The 17155-nt window shown below is 50.7% G+C and overlaps 1 protein-coding gene across 1 annotated transcript; it reads left to right on the forward strand.

Moving 5' to 3' along the window:
• The first annotated feature begins 1300 nt into the window (after window positions 1-1300).
• Window positions 1301-15437, forward strand: SAP30L (SAP30 like). The gene is made up of 4 exons (XM_026510838.4): window positions 1301-2075; window positions 6219-6341; window positions 8517-8615; window positions 10166-15437. Exons 1-4 carry the CDS (start codon window positions 1878-1880, stop codon window positions 10292-10294), a joined length of 549 nt encoding a protein of 182 aa, XP_026366623.1. The 5' UTR covers window positions 1301-1877; the 3' UTR covers window positions 10295-15437.
• Window positions 15438-17155: the final 1718 nt, after the last annotated feature.

Consider the following 17155-nt stretch of genomic DNA (forward strand, 5'->3'; position numbering starts at 1 on the left):
AGCTTTCCCTTTTTCATCAGAGCACAAACCAGAAGCCTCTTCAATGCCAAGACGGCTAGTACTACCAAATACGCATACATGCACACCTAACATTCTCCCTCCGCGCCCCCTCCCCACCCCCGCCAATGCTACCCATCCCTGAATGATTGCATGACAGCATGACCCTGGGCTAGTCCCTACGGGCCAAAGGCCCTAATTTGTCATCAAGCTACCCAGTAGTGGCCTGACTAGGGGTGCTAGACTATAAGATTTCCCTAAGGCCTTTCTAGGTGTGTGTGATGCCCTGGCGCCGAACCCCAAGCTCAGAGTGTTGGTAGGGCACGGTCACCTCGCAGACCGGGAGGCTTAAAGCAATAGAAGCTACAGCTTACAGAGCTCCAGGGAAGGCTCACGACACGGCAAGTCCTTCCCCATGCCGAGACTGGCCCTTGATCCTCCACCCCCAACCTCTTCTCCGCGTCCTCCGCAGCCCCTCCTCCTCCCGCAGTTCACCAAGTCCACCCTCCAGACCTTGTACTGACTTCCGATTCTTCCCAGCCGAGGGGTCACCCAAGCCCCCTAGGGGTCTTCTTCCTCCCTCTCCTCTTTCCGTGTCGACCAAGCCAGTCCCAGTCTCCACAGCTGAGGTCTCCGCCACCCTCAAGCATCCGACTACCTTGCAATACCGGCCATCAGACCCTCATCATCTCCTCGGCACGTTCTTTCCACCTATCTGTACCGGGTTGTCCCTCAGTCTTTCCCGCCATGTCTGGCTTTCTGTCCTAGTTCATCCACCCTACGTCCCACCGGTCTGCGGGTCCTCTGGCCCTGGTTCTTCGGTTTTACCCTGTCTGTCCTTCTCATGAAAGAACCTCGATCCCCGTAAGGTCCCCCCTCAAATGCCCCTCCTTATGTCCGTCCCTCGGCACGCCCGCCCACGTCTGTATTTTTGTACGCCCCCGAATCTGCTCCTCTGTTCCCGGAGTCTGGCCCTCCGTCCAGCCAGGCCCCTGCTCACCATCCCTCCCCCGGCCTGAAGAGTGTGCGGCCCCGTTCCCCGCCCGCACCCGGGTAACTCTTCCCTCTTCCACTTTCTCTACTTTGAACCCATCCCAGCAGAGTCCAGGAAGTAGCCAGGCGCCGGGGACTGGCGGCGGAAGCGCCCAATGGGGCACGCCAGCGGCGGCAGCGGCCCCGCCCAGAGAGCGAACGCTGCCAATGGCCGCGCGGAGGCGGGACTTCCGCTGTCCCGCGGAGGGCGGGGGAGCGAACTGTTGTGGTGCGGAGCGTTGGGCGGGCGGCGGCCGGGCGGCCCAGGGGCTGCCGCGGGACTCGGGGCGCAGCCGAGCGGCTGCAGGGGTGGGGCGAGCCGGAGGCGCCCCGGGGCCCGGGCGCCGCGGGTTCGAGGCCGGGCCCCGCGCGGGGAGGCCGCGCCACCCCGGGGTAGCTGCCCGGAGGCGAGTTTGCCCCGCAGCCGAAAGAAGGCGGGAGCCGGCGGGGGCCCTCGAAACCCCCTGGCAAGCTGGGCCTGGAGTCCCCGGGGAGCGGCTGCTTCCTGGGACGCCCTCCCTGACGCCCCCGCCGAAGGGTAACGGTTCTGGGCCCCCGGCAGAAGGCGCCTCCGGGTGACCCCCGGCGGGGCCCTGCGAGCCGCGGGAGCCGACCCCGGGGCCTCGAGCGGGGAGGAAGGGGCTTTCCGGGGGCCGGGGGCCGAAGGAGCCGGAGCGCGGCGGAACGGAGCCCGGCTTCCCGGGCACGGGGCAGGGCAGCGCCTGGTCTGGAGACGGACTCCGGGACCCTCGGGTGCGGGGGCCTCGGCGACCTGCCCCGCGGGGCGCGCGGCCGCGGAGTGGCCTACAGGGGATCCTCCCGCAGAGGGGCTGGCCCGGGGCGGGGAGATGAACGGCTTTAGCACGGAGGAAGACAGCCGCGAAGGGCCCCCCGCCGCCCCCGCCGCCGCCCCGGGCTACGGCCAGAGCTGCTGCCTCATCGAGGACGGCGAGCGCTGCGTCCGGCCCGCGGGCAACGCCTCCTTCAGCAAGAGGGTCCAGAAGAGCATCTCGCAGAAGAAACTCAAGCTGGACATCGACAAGAGCGTGAGTCCGCCCCCGCCCCTGCCCGCTGCCCCCTGCCGGGTCTCCGCGCGCCGCCGCCCTCCGGCCGCTGTCCCTGGCTGCGGGCCGGACCCCGGGGCCCTCCCCGCCCTGGGCCTCGCCGCCCTTTATCTGCAAACTGGGGAGTTGCACTCGGGATTTCAAAGGCCGCTTCAGCGCAGACAGGCTCGGACTGGGATGCTGCCCAAATCCGGGAGGTTGGGGGCTGGGGGAGGGGGGCTTCCGAGGACCTTTCCTGCCTGGGAAGATGTGACAACAGTTTAGGGCTTGTTGTATTGGTTTAGATATTGGTGCCCGGAGACCTGGGTTCATTCTGTTGGCCCACGAAGGAGCAAGTGTTGGGGAGGGGGTGATGAAGGGACTCGGCTCTTCTTCAACTTCTCTCTCCTTCTCGGAACCCTGTTATTCCTTCAGAAAAGGAAAGGTGGCAGTTACTTGCCACCACCCCCCCCCATCCCTGCCGCGGCCTCGGCTTCTGCAGAGGGTCACCGAGCTCGCTGCTTCAGATGCAGCTGTGGAGAAATGGGATTTCAAGGATGTGGCAGAAATAAGGCCAAGACCAGGTCTTGGGAGGAGGCTCTTTGCAGTCCAAGTGACAGGGAGGAAGAAAATCAATTTTCTTAGGGGTAGCTTCTTTAGAGAGGCGTTGGGGAGGGGGCTTTAAATTTGAATAGAATCGCCCTGTGTTTTGTGCCTAATTATAGGAAAACTTTTCCTGTGTGATTTCACCACTTCTAGTTAACAATTCTAAAGATGTGCCTATTGTCAACCAATTAAGAACTTTTTAGCTTGACATCTGTTGCTGCAAGCCTTAAGTGGCTGTCTTGTGATTAGGAATTGGAAAGGAGTTAAGAAGGTATTTAATGTTCAGGTAGACCAGCTAAAAGCTCAGGTGGTTAACATCCATTTTCTTTTAGGACCAAAATTCCACTGTTGGGAGAAATTAGAGACTGCTTGTTAAACTGAAAGGACATGCACTTTTCTGCTTCAGATCTTACAGTTGAAACTGAGGCCCGGAGATAAGTGACAGTGCCGAAGTCACACAGTGACTAAGAGACTGGTTGATTTCTTAAACCCATTACCTGACTTACTTCCAAGCCCCATGCATAAGCCTTGATGAAGTCTTAATAAATAAAAAAATCTTCCCACCCCTTCTTCCAGGCTCTTCCCTCCCACCCCCAGTTTATTTTTTTACGTTAACAGTTGCAGTACATTTGCCACTCTTGAAACATGCTGTTTTTAAAAATGGCTGGAGGTGAGTTAATAGCTTTCTTACTACAAATCTCTATCAACGAATGAATGAAAGGAATTCATCAGAGAGCAAACTACGGGCTAGACACTAAGGAGCTCCAGATTAGGATACGTGTTGCTGTGAAATACCTAATTCTAAGCAGCAGTGAATTCGTCCTCTTGGAAACACTGCCTACCTTTTGTGTAGGAGGCTGGGAGCCTTTGCTTGAGCAGCTTATTTTTCAGTCCTAAAAAAAAGAAAGGAAGGAAGGAAGGAAGGAAGGAAGGAAGGAAGGAAGGAAGGGAAGGGAAAGGGAGGGGCGGGGCGGGAAGAAAGAAAGAAAGAAAGAAAGAAAGAAAGAAAGAAAGGAAGGAAGGAAGGAAGGAAGGAAGGAAGGAAGGAAGGAAGGAAGGAAGGAAGGAAGAAAGAAAGAAAGAAAGAAAAGAAAAGAAAAGAAAAGAAAAGAAAAGAAAAGAAAAGAAAATTTCCAGTTCTTTTCAATCCTTAGATGCCGTGACATCTGAGCAATTGTGCTGCTGGCCCTGGGGCTCCGTTTACCCAGCGAGCCTGCTGGAAAACCTGTGTGGAGCTATGCTGGTGGCTTCACACGCACCGCCTGCAAGAGAGGCAGCATGAGCCTGCCACTGGCGTTCCCCAAAAGTAATGCTTCTAGAGGAGTAGTTTTTCAAGGTGGAATCACTCACAATTTGTTTCAGGGTAGTGGTACAGAATCATTATTTCTGAAGGGGATTCTGCTTCATTCTCACAAGCTTGAGCAGGAATTCAATTCTAAGTAACCACCGTGTTACAAGAATTTTTAGCTGTTGCAGAAAGTGAAACAGAAAAGAAAAACCCTGGCGCCTCTGCCCCCACCCTCCTTCCTCCACCTTGGGCCCCCAAAGGCCACTGAGCTCTGAAATTTCTGAAAACCAGGATGTGCTTGAAAATGGTTAAGGAGAAATAATGACTCTTTATCTTGTAAAAGGGCCTCGCAGAGAACCTTTTAAAATAATAGCACCAGAAATCCAACTCAGGCCGCTTAAACTCGTTTCATGTAGACATTGGCCGTGCTCTAGGAGTTATTAATATATAACATGCTTTCAAACATTCCTCCAATTGACATATTTCTGCTTTATTCTGGAGAAAAGTGGAAGTTGAGAATAGTATAAAGAAAATGCTGGGGTAGGAAAGGGCGTGTGCAAGGGGTCAGGAGGCCTGGGTGACCTTGGCCAGATCATAACCCCATCTGTGTGGCTTCCGTTTATCTCCGTAGAAAATGAGATTGGGGCCAGTGGGGTTACAGTGGTGATTGCTAAGTTCTCTTCCATCCAGAATTCCATTATTCTAGTGTCCCGACCGGAAACCTCCCAGGCACAGCTTCAGGAAACCACCTCTTCTGCCTGTTCTCCTACCAACTGTGTCCCTCTGCAAACTGGGGAGCTGCCTCATCTCAGAGTTTACGTGTGGAACGAGCTAACGTGAGGGTCAGCTTCCCATCTGGGAGGGATAGTATGGTGTGAGCGTGCTTTCTTCCCTGGTAAAAGCAGGTCCTGTGGTCTGTACATCAACGAGGAGGGATTCGTTGGGACGGTGACACAGGCTGTGTCCAAAAGTCCTTTGGCAGAGTGGACGCCGGCAAGGCTACTCAAATTTGTGACCATATGTAAACGGTGGCTTTTGCTGGCCTAAGCTGCTCTCAGACGGGAGGGACCACGTGTGCTGGTGCAAGTGCACTTAGAGAATGCCTGCTGTCTACACAGCCACAGTATAAACTGAGAAGTGCTCTGACTCACCAGTCCAGCCCCATGGAAGTGCTAATTCATCTGCCTAAAAAGCAATTTTCGTTATTTTCTCCATGCAAAGGTCTGAATTAATTGATGCTGGCTTCCTATCAGCTGACTTTTGTCTTTAAGAATTAAAGGAATAAATTCAAAGTCGGAAGTCTCTCAAGAACATTTGTGTAGCATCGGTTCCAGTGTCCACGACCCCAAGTCATGTACACAGGCACTTCGTTTCTGTCAGGGCTTTGAGTGGCTCCTCCAGCCACCCCTGGTACTTACATTCTTAAATAAAAACACGTTCACCTCGCAGCTGCTGCAGCCTTCTCTTCCTCTTATGCCTCCAGCCTGCGGTAGAAAGTCACAGTAGCATCCAGCTTCTTCCGTGCGGTTTCTGGGAGAGGGTTTCAGCGTCTCTTTCCGCTTTCTGTGGACCAGATGTGTGGTGATGCAAGAAGTGTAGTTCTGATACACAGGAATAAAGTTTGTCAGGGAGACGTCGCCCTACAGTAGTAGCTGTTGTCGATGTAAAAATAGGAAGTCCTGTCTGCCCTTACCACGGTCCCTTCTCTCCTCCTCCCTGGGACCTCGCCTTCCAGCCCCTTGTAAATTCGTAACTCCCATAGGGCACAGCACTCCCTGCTTCAAAAACCTTGGGGGACTCTGTCTTGTCCAAAGGAAAGTTTAAGCTAGTCTCATGTCCCCAACCCCTGAATCTCCTTGTCATCCGTCTTTGAAACTCTCACGTCTTGGCTCGTCTTCCGATTTGGAATGCTTCCTGTCGACCCATACATCCTCCTCTTTAGTCAGGGGCCTCTACACCGACTATCCCAGCCCCAGGCGTCTCTCCCTTTGCTGAGCCCCTACCACTTACTGTCTCTAGCCTTCAGGGGGGACTGTTTATGAGCTGTTGCCCAGTGTGATGGTAGTGTTTGTGTCCCTTTGTGGGCTTCTTGTTGTACGACTCAACAGTACACTTCTGGAAAATTAGGGCCTCCGTGTTCTTCCTTCTGTCTCTTCAATGCCTTGCAAAGGAGAGAAGCCCCGTAGTTCGATAGACACCTGTTGCTGTTCCCATGGAATTGGCAAGTCTCACTTTAATTTGCTTCCCATCAGGTAAGGCACCTGTATATCTGTGACTTCCACAAAAATTTCATCCAGAGTGTACGAAATAAAAGGAAGAGGAAGACAAGTGACGATGGCGGAGATTCTCCTGAGCACGACACTGACATTCCTGAGGTAAAAGTCAAAGAAGTCCGTGTGGGAAAGCTGGAAGAATGGATTCTAATGTGATCCTTATCTCTGGCCTGGTCCGCTTTTGTAGATTAAGAAATAATTTTAGCCTCCTTTGTTTTGCTGTGGTTTATTTGAAAAGCGAATCATAGAATCATGGTCATATCGAATCTGAGAGCTGAAAACTTAGAAATCAACTGGTCTCACTGCCCCATCGTTTCACAGACAGGCACAGAGACCCGAGGTCACACATAGGGTTCGGGGCCTCCGGCCACTGCCCTTTCCACTAGGCCGCACTGCCTTTCCTCAGGAAGCCCCTGATACATTCTTGAATATAACCACAATGTCAAGTTCTTTAAAACTTTTTTTTGCCTTTAGAGTTGGAAACAGCTTGTATAGATTGGGGGAAGTTGCCCTGTTTTCTGATCTGCAAAATGAAGGTGTACGTTATCAGTTCGTATCAGCTCCGGTCCCCGGTCCAGGCTGGTTCCCCAGGAGCCATTCCAAAGTCAGTTCTAAGGGCCCAGGGTTTCTCAACCCTGGCACTGTTGATAGTGGGGGCCAGAGAAGTCTTTGTCGTGGGGGCTGCCCCATGCCTCTCTGGGCGTTGAGCAGCAGCCCTGCGTTCTACCCATTAGAGGCCAGTCACCACCGTAGTGACCACCAAAACAATGCCTCCAGACATGAGAGGATGTCCTCTGGGCGCAAAACCGTCCCTTGCGGAGAACCGTTGCACTGGACGATGAGACCGGGCTCCTCACACCTTCAAGGTGCTTGTGCCTGTGGAGCAAGGCTACAGGAAGGAGCATTGGATTTTTTTCTGTCTAAGTTGTTTTCACTTAAGACTCAGCAGAAGAAAACCCGTTTGTACATTACATTGAATATTTGACACATGAATATTTCATAAGGCAACCGCCTGTTAGCACTCAGAGTGGAAATGACTGCGTAGGAATAGAAAGAGTAGGCGGGCCTTTGTCTGCAGATGTGGAGAAAGCCTTTGAAAATACGGTCCTTTCCCTCTGCCCCTCCCTGTGTCCCTTTTTCTAGCATTGGTTTACAGTGTTTTTTATTGCCTTCGGCATTAGTATTATTATTTCATAAAGAAATGGATGTATTCAATTTCAGTGCTTTTTACAAAAAAAAAAAGGGGTTTGAGGAATGTTTTGAAAAGAAGGAAGGACTTTGGTCCCTCATATTGATCATTCATTTTGTTTTTAAGTGCTCTCCACCTGCCTGAAGCAAGAACATCTCTTTTAGAGGCAGGTAAAAGCAGCCCAACTTTCTGGGCCTTCAATACTTCATGACTGTGCAGCTTTCCTCTCTTCCTGTGTTAGAAAAAAGGGGGGGTCCTTTCCCTCTGTTATCCAGTCATCTGCAGAGACCCCAGCCTAACCTGCTGATTTGTACATTCGCCACAGTAGCTTTCGAGTTTTCTCTGGAGAGTTGTTCAGGGTTTCCGATACCTGAAGGCTGAGCCTAGGGAAGAACTCTGGGAACAGCAGTACCTCCCGCTGTCCTTTTCACGCCCCTCCGTCCGGTCTGCTACCAAGCTCGGGCCTGTCTTCCTCCAGGATGCCTGTCTGGGTTTACCTTTGCTCCCCATGCTTGGTGTCTCCCTCTGATATCACCAGCCATAGCTCAACTTGAGCAGCTCACTTCCGGTCACTGCTGTAGCACCGTCCCCTGCACCCCCATCAGTCTTCCTGACTATCACCACCTGCCACCTATGGTCGCTCCTTCAGCTTTTCAAGACATGCTACCCTCCAGTCTCACCTTTTAAAACCATCATGATTGCCTGTGACACCCAAGTCTGTCTCTTCATCTCCTGGCTTTCTGTACTCCTCATCTTCTCTCTCATTCCCTAGTCTAGCCCTGTTCCTCCCCATCTCTCCAAGCCCTGCTCTCCTTAGCTTAAGCTTCACCACCTCCGTGAGCCTCTTGGGACCACCCCTCCCCAGCTAGAACTCTTTTTCCACTGTTTTGGGTTTTTTTCGTTTTTGGTTTTTTTTTTTTTTTTTGTACTCCCAGCCAGTTATTAGTCCTCAGTGGACCATTTCTAAGACATCTCTGTAGTCCTCTTCCCCTCCCATCCCTCCTAGTGTAGTGCTGGGCACGTAGTGTGCTCTCGGTGAGCCATGGCTAGTCAGGTGATGGATAACGTGTCTCTCCTCTTCTCTCCAGGTTGATCTGTTCCAGCTGCAGGTGAACACCCTACGGCGTTATAAACGACACTACAAACTGCAGACCAGACCAGGCTTCAATAAGGCCCAGTTAGCAGAAGTAGGTAGACAAGTTGCACTGCAAAAAGAGAGAGCCAGCATTGTGCTGCTGACGGTGACCTTGGCTCTCCCTGCTGCTACGGGTGTCTGTTGACGCTAATGCCCTCCGTAGCTCTGCAAGTAACCGCCTGTTCCCTCTCTCACACAATGTAGAATCCCACAGCTGTAAGACGTGGAAAGGCCCTCTTTCTAGAAAAGAAACCATGGCAATGAGAGAGGAAAAGACTTGCTTAAAATCACACAGCAAATTAGGGTCAGAATTGAGCCTGGAATCTCCAGGCTCCTGAGTATAAGTCCTGAGTGTGCTTTTGTTTGTGCATTTGTTTGGGTCTGGTTTCGTAAGATTCTGTATAAATACGGTCCTTCCTGCACGTCAGGCGTGTCAGATGAATCACCCCATGTTCTGTAGGAGCTATTCTTTTTCTTTAGTTTTTCCTTTGATTTCTTCTTCTCTGATGTTGGTAATGGAAGTATTTATTATAATGAATAAATCCCAAGAAATTTTTCTCCTCCCCTGAGCTCTTAATACCATTCAGAGGGGGAGAAATGCTCTATTGGCCCTTGTTTGAACATACTGACAGCCTGGTTTGATGCTTCTGTCCTGTTGGCCTTTGTGCAGGTTCCCTCTTATCCCTCTTTCCTCAATGTGCTTTTCTGTCTATTGTTAAAAGTGTGGAAAATGGAAAAAAGAAAAATACAATGCTACCATCCAAAGGTCACCACTCTGTAGTGCACATTCTCAGATTCTTGATCTGTCCTAGCCCCCTCAATCCATTCAGAAATTTCCTTAAAGGCTGACAGCCCCATTGGTTTTTGGTCTTTCCTTTAGGGGTTTCTTGTTGATCCATCATTTTTTCTTAAACTTCCTTCCCCAGCATCTAGATAAAACATAGATAGGAGTGCACAACTCTTTCCTACTCTAAGGTCACATTACCCATTGGCCAGCATTCACCCTGCTGAAAGGGATGGGATGAGGCGGGGCAAGAGCAGACCTGCGTTCTCAGGACTTGTAAAACAAAGCCAGGTGTCGGGAGTACACAGTAAATGACGAATTATTTTTCGAATGTGATGTGTCTTTCAAGAGGCAGCTATGTAGTATTTAGATGAATTCTTGGGTCAAATACTTATATCTTTCCAATTGGCTATTCATTTGACACAGTTTTTAAAAGACACTTTTCTGCCCAGTGGTGCCCGGGCCCGAGAGCTGCCGATGGTAGCAGCTGGCCAAGCAGAGCCATCCCCACCTATTCCTCCTTGGAGGTGACCTTGAGATTATGCCCTCGGGTACAGTTGGCTGCCACTGAAATAGAACTGCACCTTGGGAGTGTTGTGGGTTCAAGTGCTGCTTTTGGAGGGCTGGAAACCGAATCAGCCAAGCCCCCGGGGGAGAAGTGCCTCCGAGTTCTGCAGCACTGAGCACTGCGGGAAGTTCTGCAGCGATCCCAACCCCCTCTCTAACTCTGGAACCCCTGCGCCCTCTTCTGCGCAGTTCAGAACCCGTGGCCCTGATGTATGCAGTGCTTTAACAGACTCTGGTTTCCCCCCACGCAGACTGTCAGCCGACACTTCAGGAACATACCTGTGAATGAAAAAGAGACGCTCGCCTACTTCATCTACATGGTGAAGAGTAACAAGAGTCGACTGGACCAGAAATCGGAGGGCGGCAAACAGCTGGAGTGAGGCTCGAGTACATTGGGAAGGAAGTACAACGCTGAACGCACAGGTGAAGTCGGCCACGTGTAAGCCCATAAAGACTGTTAAATTTTATTGTAAATAAAAAAGTTTGAATGGTGAATACTGTAAATCTTTTCGGTCAGGAGGATTATATTCTCATGTTCAGCATGTGTATACAAAGACTTTCTTTTAAGGCAACCACCGGACTGAAAAAACAAGATCACTAAGAGATTTAAAAATGATGTACTGCAGCATTCAACAACGCATTAAGTCGATTCTACTGGAAATGTGGGATAAAAAATATCTGGGTACTGACCTTGTACGAGCAGTCTGCCTTGTGTGAGGTGTGGGCCTGGACGAGCACTGGGGTGCCACGAACTGGGGGAGTGTGAGTAGACCCAAGTCTGCTGGGGACGGGCATGCCCCGCTTTGTGGCCGGCTGTGTCATTGATCAGCAGATCAGTTTGACAGTGGTCCCCCTCACTGGCCCCTGCCCGGCACACGGTGGGCACTCAGTCAGTATGTGTGGCTAATTGCCAGCCTTGTAGCATTTGTTCCACACCTCTAGTTAATGAGACCCCGGCCATTTCTGTGGCTCATCGCTTAACTTCTAGAGTGTGGAGGAAATCCTGATGCACCAACAGGAGGTTTCTCATCAGAAGAGGATTTGAGGGCAGTCACAGGTACCAAGCTATATTCGCGGAGGTTCCAGAAACACTGATTCAGGGGCCCTCGCAGGAGACGCAGCTGTTTGCACATCACTCTGTGCTTTACTCTTCGGGGTGAAGTTACGAAGTAGGACTTCAGTCATCCTCGTAGGCCAGAAATGCTTTGACAAATGGAGATATTTCGTGATTCGGGGCTCGTGTTTTCAGAAATACTAATCCTTAGTTCACAACCACCAAGAAAGCTGCCAAGGATCATGTGATTCCTGCTCAGAAGTCCAATTCTGGGATAAAAAGTCTCACTGGCCTTGACTCCCTGAGCTCGGGGTCACCAGCAAATCATGGGTTTGAGCAACGGAGGTCAGTGCCACCTGATACTCATTTTTGTGAGCAGTCTGCCTCCCTCTTAGGGGGGAAAGATTGCTAAAAAAAAGAATTTTTTTTTAAGTATAAATAATTACCTGATTTTTTTTTAAAGTTCAAAAACTCAGATTCCTTTATCATATTGTATCAGAGCCAAAGTCTCCTTTGAAAACAAAGCTTTATATCCAAAAGTATGCTTTTGCAAAAGTTTCTAATCAGTGTGTTAAGGGACAAAGGATGTGAATAGGGGGTGGGGAAAGAGAGAAGAAAAGGACTTGGATTCTAATTTCTGACCATCTTGACATGTACTGTGGTCAAAAGTATCATTTTCTTACTCAGTTTTACTTGTGAGTGCTTTCTTAAGCCTTAAATTATAAAAGGAACCATGGATGGCCTAGCCTGGCAGAGAGTTTTAATGTCTCATAAGCAGCTTACTCTGAGCATCCGCACAGAGAAGTCCGAGCACAACCCCCACTAAGCAGGGCGGTGCAGTGTCTGAAGGCTCGGTTCTGTGGGGCAGAGGACCATGCTGTCTGTGGGCTGGGGACCGGCCACCCCCTCACGAAAATGCAGTGTGTTCCATTGCAGCAAAGCGTTCCCCGGGGTTCCAAATGCATGCCTAGCAGATTGCAGCCTTGTTAAATATGTATCAATGAATGTACATAGGACATACTCTAGACTATGAGGGATCTTATTTTAATACACCCAGCTGCGGATGGCACATCAAGGTGCTCTCGGAGTATTTTTAGTCATTCAGATTCAGTGTGTAGAGACTGCCTCACTGCTTGTAGCTGAAGGATGTCGATGTGCAGACATCAAGAAGGCTCAAAGTTCTGTTGCTTACGTAGGTTTTTCTCCCGAGAGACGGCGTTAGAAAGTCTTGAAGGCATCAAACACCAGGCCCCCTTTGCCAAGGGGAATGTGTTCTCATCCGGCCACGGTTTGGGGGAGGCGTTGGTAACCTGCTTTCTGGAAATGGCCATCTCTCAGTGAGAAAATGTGTCTCTGTGATGTTGAAGTGAAAATTACCGCCGTGTAGGTCATGTCACTGTTTCCTTAGCCGCAGTCTGTTTGCTAGTTGGGAGAGACAGCAGTACGTTTCTGTACGAGAAGCTGTGGCGTTAGGTTCCATCTGTTCACGTGTGTCTAAGAATACTTTTGTTCCACCGCGAAGCCTGGGGAAGTGTTCACCTTCAGCCAGTGCTCTGCACGCTTGAGTCTCCCCTGCCCCCTTCCCTCGAAAGACAGGTGCTTTTGGAAAATGGAGGCTGTGGGTATCTTTTCAACCTTTGAAAACACGTCAGATGAGAGAAAAGACAAAGCTATACGAACTTACGATTTTCTTGTGTGCAGAAATCTGTTCCTTCATCAAACCACTAAGCCACTTGCCTTAGCCTCTTCTGCAGTTTCCCAAGGCTTCATCTGTGGGCAGGAGACTTCTGCCTGTTAGAAGTGGCCCCGAAGCAGTGGAGTTTGGGGAAAGCAGTGTTCATCTTGGCTGCCTACATTTTTATACACCTGCCAAGGACTCTTGCGCTTCTCTCCACCTGTAATGTTGCAACATTGCCTTCTCTCCTCTTGGTGCTCCTGGGCAAAACTGGAATATGAAATCCGGAGCTGACGTTGTCTTCTTAAAGAGTACGGTTCCTGCCTCGGTCCAGCCTGGTGTGGTACTTTCACATGCCTTGAAGGTGGTCACGTGGAAACGCCAGTATCCTGCCACTCATGTTGCTTCGATTTAGGGTTTTAAAAAAACAAATGGACAAACTTCTTATTTCAACAAACGAACTCTTAGGTTGGCAACGTCGCGTGAAAAAGCTCACAGCCAAATCCCATGAAAGATTGAAACCAAAGGCTTCAAGATTGGCACTGTAAAATGACGAGGAATCTCACTTACGTGTTAGAGCCACCAAGTTGTTAGAAGTTCCTGTCATAGCTAAATATTCACTGCTAGCCTTCCAGAGAACAGATACTAATAATTGTGTGCAGCTGGAATGTGGCATCTAACCTTGGCATTTCAGCTGCTTATTTTGTGGGAACTTTTTGGTTAATATCCTGCAGGACAACTGCCTGGTAGAAGGGAGAAAGTAGGAGAGGGTGCTTACTCGGGGGGCCTTGTCTGTTGAAATAGGCTGTCTAGACCATGGATCCCAGAGAACTTGCTTCATGGAAGTCACCTGAAGGCTCTGTCGTTACAATGGTGAGATCCAAAAGTTGGGAAAGGGTCTTTAAGTCATCAATCCAGTCTCCCCACAGGTGCTGACATTCTGCCTACAACTGTCCCACCAAGGGTTTTAGCAGTCTGGGCTTAAACACCTCTGAGGACAGGGAACTCACTACCTCCTGGGGAAGCCTGCTCGATCTCTATAAACCTCTGGCTTTTCTATGTTCTCTGCCATTTCCATCTTAGTGTCTGCCCAGCGGGGGCCATGTGGAACAAGTTCATCTTGGCCAAGGACCTAATTGCTGGAACTGTGCCAGGGCGCAGCAGTTGTCTTTTGGAAAGGAGCAGCTAGCCAATAGATACTTTGGTGTCCTGTCTTCCCCTCCTCCGCATGGGTCCATTTAGTTCCTTGTTGAAGGATGTTGCAGAAACCCCATCAGCCTGGTTCTCCTCCCATGTTCTCACTGAAGCCGATGGAGGGGGTCAGGGGAGGAGGGGATGTTATCAGTCTGATTAAAAAAAAAAAAAAAACCTAAGAAGGGACGGGGCCCTAGTTCCGTGCTTGCCCCCACAAAAACTGATGCTCACGTCACTTAAGAAAAGTTTTAGCTAGAAGGTTGTAAAATATTGCTGTGTGGAGTCTAAAGGTTCCATGGCTGCTGAGAGCTTGTACCTTGAGATTTCTGCAGGTACTTCACACATTGTTTTTATGGAGAAAACAAAGCTTAGGACCTTGGGGGAGGGGCGCACCATATGTCTCTGTGTCCAAGAAGTGCCATATTTTCGAGCTGGAAAGTCGTATAGGGTTGCTGTTGCCCCATCATTCACTTTAAAGGCAGGAGACTGACATTCAGAATGACCTGTCCGAGTCAAAGGGCACTGTCTGGACTAAGCTCCCGTCCCCCTGACCTGTCCAAGCTCTTCTCACTCTCTGACTTGCACGTGACTCGAGTCCTGTTGAAAGTAAGCTGCCTTCAGATATTTGAGACCTTGCCACTGAGCAGAGAGGTTCCCAAGGCCAGCCTGGCTCCCAGGGGCTGTGAACCAACCTGCTGGACCCAAGGCTGTGTGACATGATTAGGAAAGCAGTCAGTTGAGTTTTGCCAAATGAATGTTAAGGGGAGAACAGAACTAGCTGATGATTTAAGACCAGAGTTCAGAAGTCCTGGCAGGAGCTGTAGTGGTGTCCTAGAATCGAAATTCTCATGAGATGGGCTTGCTCTGAGGTCTCTTGGTCAGACTTCTGCCTTTCAGGTGGCCCTTTGGGCTTGTGTCATTCAGTTGGCCCTGACTCAGACACAGCTCTGAGGCCCTGTCATTTAGCGGCCTCCCAGTCCCTGTTACTGAAGGAAGTTGAACTGAAGGACAAGTGAACTTGAGATCATGGCCTGGGAAGCATGGTGCTTTGGGGTACCTTTTTATTCCCTTCATTTTATTACAGACTATTTCCAAGCTCAAGGTTAGGAAGGGTAAAGTTGATCTGACATTTTGAGGTGGAGTCTAACCTGGGGCCAGGTGGGACCTCTTCTTAAGGTAGAAATGTCTACACTAAGTTATTTCATATAGCTTGCGTCCTAAGCCACGAAGCCTTTGGTTGCTCTCACTCCATGAGCACATGGTCGCCAGTGACGGAGGGTTGTGCGGGACCCCTGTTGTACGTGTCTGCTGTTCGTGATGCCCATTGGAATGTTCTCGCGGTATGAGTTTGTGTTCCATTTTGTAACTGCCTTATCAAAAAGCAAGTGCCCTTCCATTCCAGGCCTCCTCATATTGTACTTGTTTCCTGCCAAATTTGGGGGATCATTTGTATTTTAATTTTGTAATCTATGGCTCTGTACTGTTGAAAGGCTCTCAATTCTGTGGGGTCTCCTTAGTATGTATGTGACTTTTCATGTTGCAATATCACACAGATGGGATGGCCCGACTTTCACTCTTAATAAACGATCTGAATGAGTAACAAGAGACACATTCTGTTGTTCTCCTTGACCGTCCACACGGACTTCAGATGCTTTCACTTCTGCATTTGGCCCTGGCAGTCTTCCCTCCGGGCTCTGGGTACTGGCTCCCGCGTTCCCCTTCCAATCCCAGGGCACAGCGAGTGAGCTTAGGTCGCGGAAGTTGCTTCCTGCGCTCCCACTCACTCATACGGAAAGAGACTGACAGGTCCGACGGCCAGAGGCTGGAGTCTGAATGCTGCATAGCACCGCAGATACCCTGAGCAAAAAGCTTTGCTCGGGGTCTGCAGTTATCCATCTATAAAGTGAGGACCCCCAGGCACCTGGCAAGGCACCGACCTTGCAAGCTGAAATGCCTGCAGGGGGGCAGCTGGGAAACACGGGTCCCCCCTGAGGGCAGCCGCTCTCGGCTCCGGCCTGTTGTTGCCATGTGGGGATGCCAGCCCTGCGTGGCCACTTCTTGAAATTTCACAAGGGGAGCTGGTAATCTAGACCTTTATACAAATATCCCAACGTTCAGATGTCTCAAAAACGTCTTTGACAGGTGTGGACTGGCGTTTCTGCACCCACGGTAGAGGCTTGCTCTTTAGAGTGGGGTCACCATCCGAACGCTTGCCGGAGACACAGAGCCTCGGACCCCTCGCCTGCCAGCTGCCTACTGAGTCAGGTCCGTGTTGTAACGAAGTCCGCAGGCAAGTCACATGCTGACAATGGGGCTACCGGACTGCGTCGCGCTGGTGGGGGGTCCCCAAAGCCACAGGGGATGAGGCCCTTGGCCCAGCCGCACCTCAGACGCCAGGCTTTCGTGTCACCTCTGTCCCTAGTGCCCCTTTAGCGCACTTCTGTCCTCAGCTGAATGAAAGGGAAGAAATGCAATGTTGGTCTTCATCTTCTTCGTAACTGGAAAGAGTACACGCTAGCCCTCGGATTTTGAGCGGCATGTAAAGGGACAGTGCGGCTTCTCCCCCTCGCCACCCGCCCCGTCCCCAGTCCACTTCCTTGTGTGCAGGCTGACTCTTCAAGGAGGCATTTTTGGGGGGCAACGAGGGTGGGGAGTCTCGGCTGTCCCTGGGAGCCCACAGGATTCATGATGGCTTGCCGCTGCAGGATGCCATCGTCTAGGTGATCCCTGAGGTGATTTCCTTCCGAAAGCAGAGGAAGTTCTAATTTTCACACCATGTTGTCTCCCCATGTGAGTGTAACCTAGTTCCCTCCCTCCCTCTGCCTGCTGCCCTCCATTTCTCTCACACACAAGCATCGGGCTGCCCACTGTCCTCTAACCCCACATGCACTGAACCTCAGGTGATTTGTCCCCAGGCTTCCCCCAGACTGGCTGACCTCTCCCGTGAGGATCTGTAGACGTGGGTTATGATGGAAGGATGAACCCACATCTTCATGCACAGAAGTTTCACTAGGAACCTGACACCCCTTTTTCAAAATAGACCTTTAGAAAATTGAATACCAGCTCATCTGAAGTCCAGCGTTTTTGAAAGTATGGCACTTGCCCCCTCCCACCCGCATCAGAATCCCCTAAAAGCACTGTGTACAATGCCAGTTCCTGGGCTCCAGCCCAGAGTCTCAGAACAGAAAGCTCAGGGGCCAAATTCCAAGAATGTGAAATTTTTAATTTACCCACGTAAGACTTAAGCTCAATAAAGTTAAGAATCTGGTCCAGAGGTTTCCCAATCCAGCAGCTTCGGCCTCATTGGGAATATGAGCT

Source organism: Ursus arctos, unplaced genomic scaffold (assembly GCF_023065955.2).
Source record: "Ursus arctos isolate Adak ecotype North America unplaced genomic scaffold, UrsArc2.0 scaffold_15, whole genome shotgun sequence".
NCBI classification, from domain to species: Eukaryota; Metazoa; Chordata; class Mammalia; order Carnivora; family Ursidae; genus Ursus; species Ursus arctos.

Bases quoted from the DNA above. Each gene is read 5' to 3' on its own strand.
- SAP30L (XM_026510838.4), top strand. From the start codon at position 1,878: ATGAACGGCTTTAGCACGGAGGAAGACAGCCGCGAAGGGCCCCCCGCC. The intron at 6,342-8,516 runs GTAAAAGTCAAA...TCTTCTCTCCAG, and splicing joins ACGACACTGACATTCCTGAG to GTTGATCTGTTCCAGCTGCA. The intron at 8,616-10,165 runs GTAGGTAGACAA...CCCCCCACGCAG, and splicing joins ATAAGGCCCAGTTAGCAGAA to ACTGTCAGCCGACACTTCAG.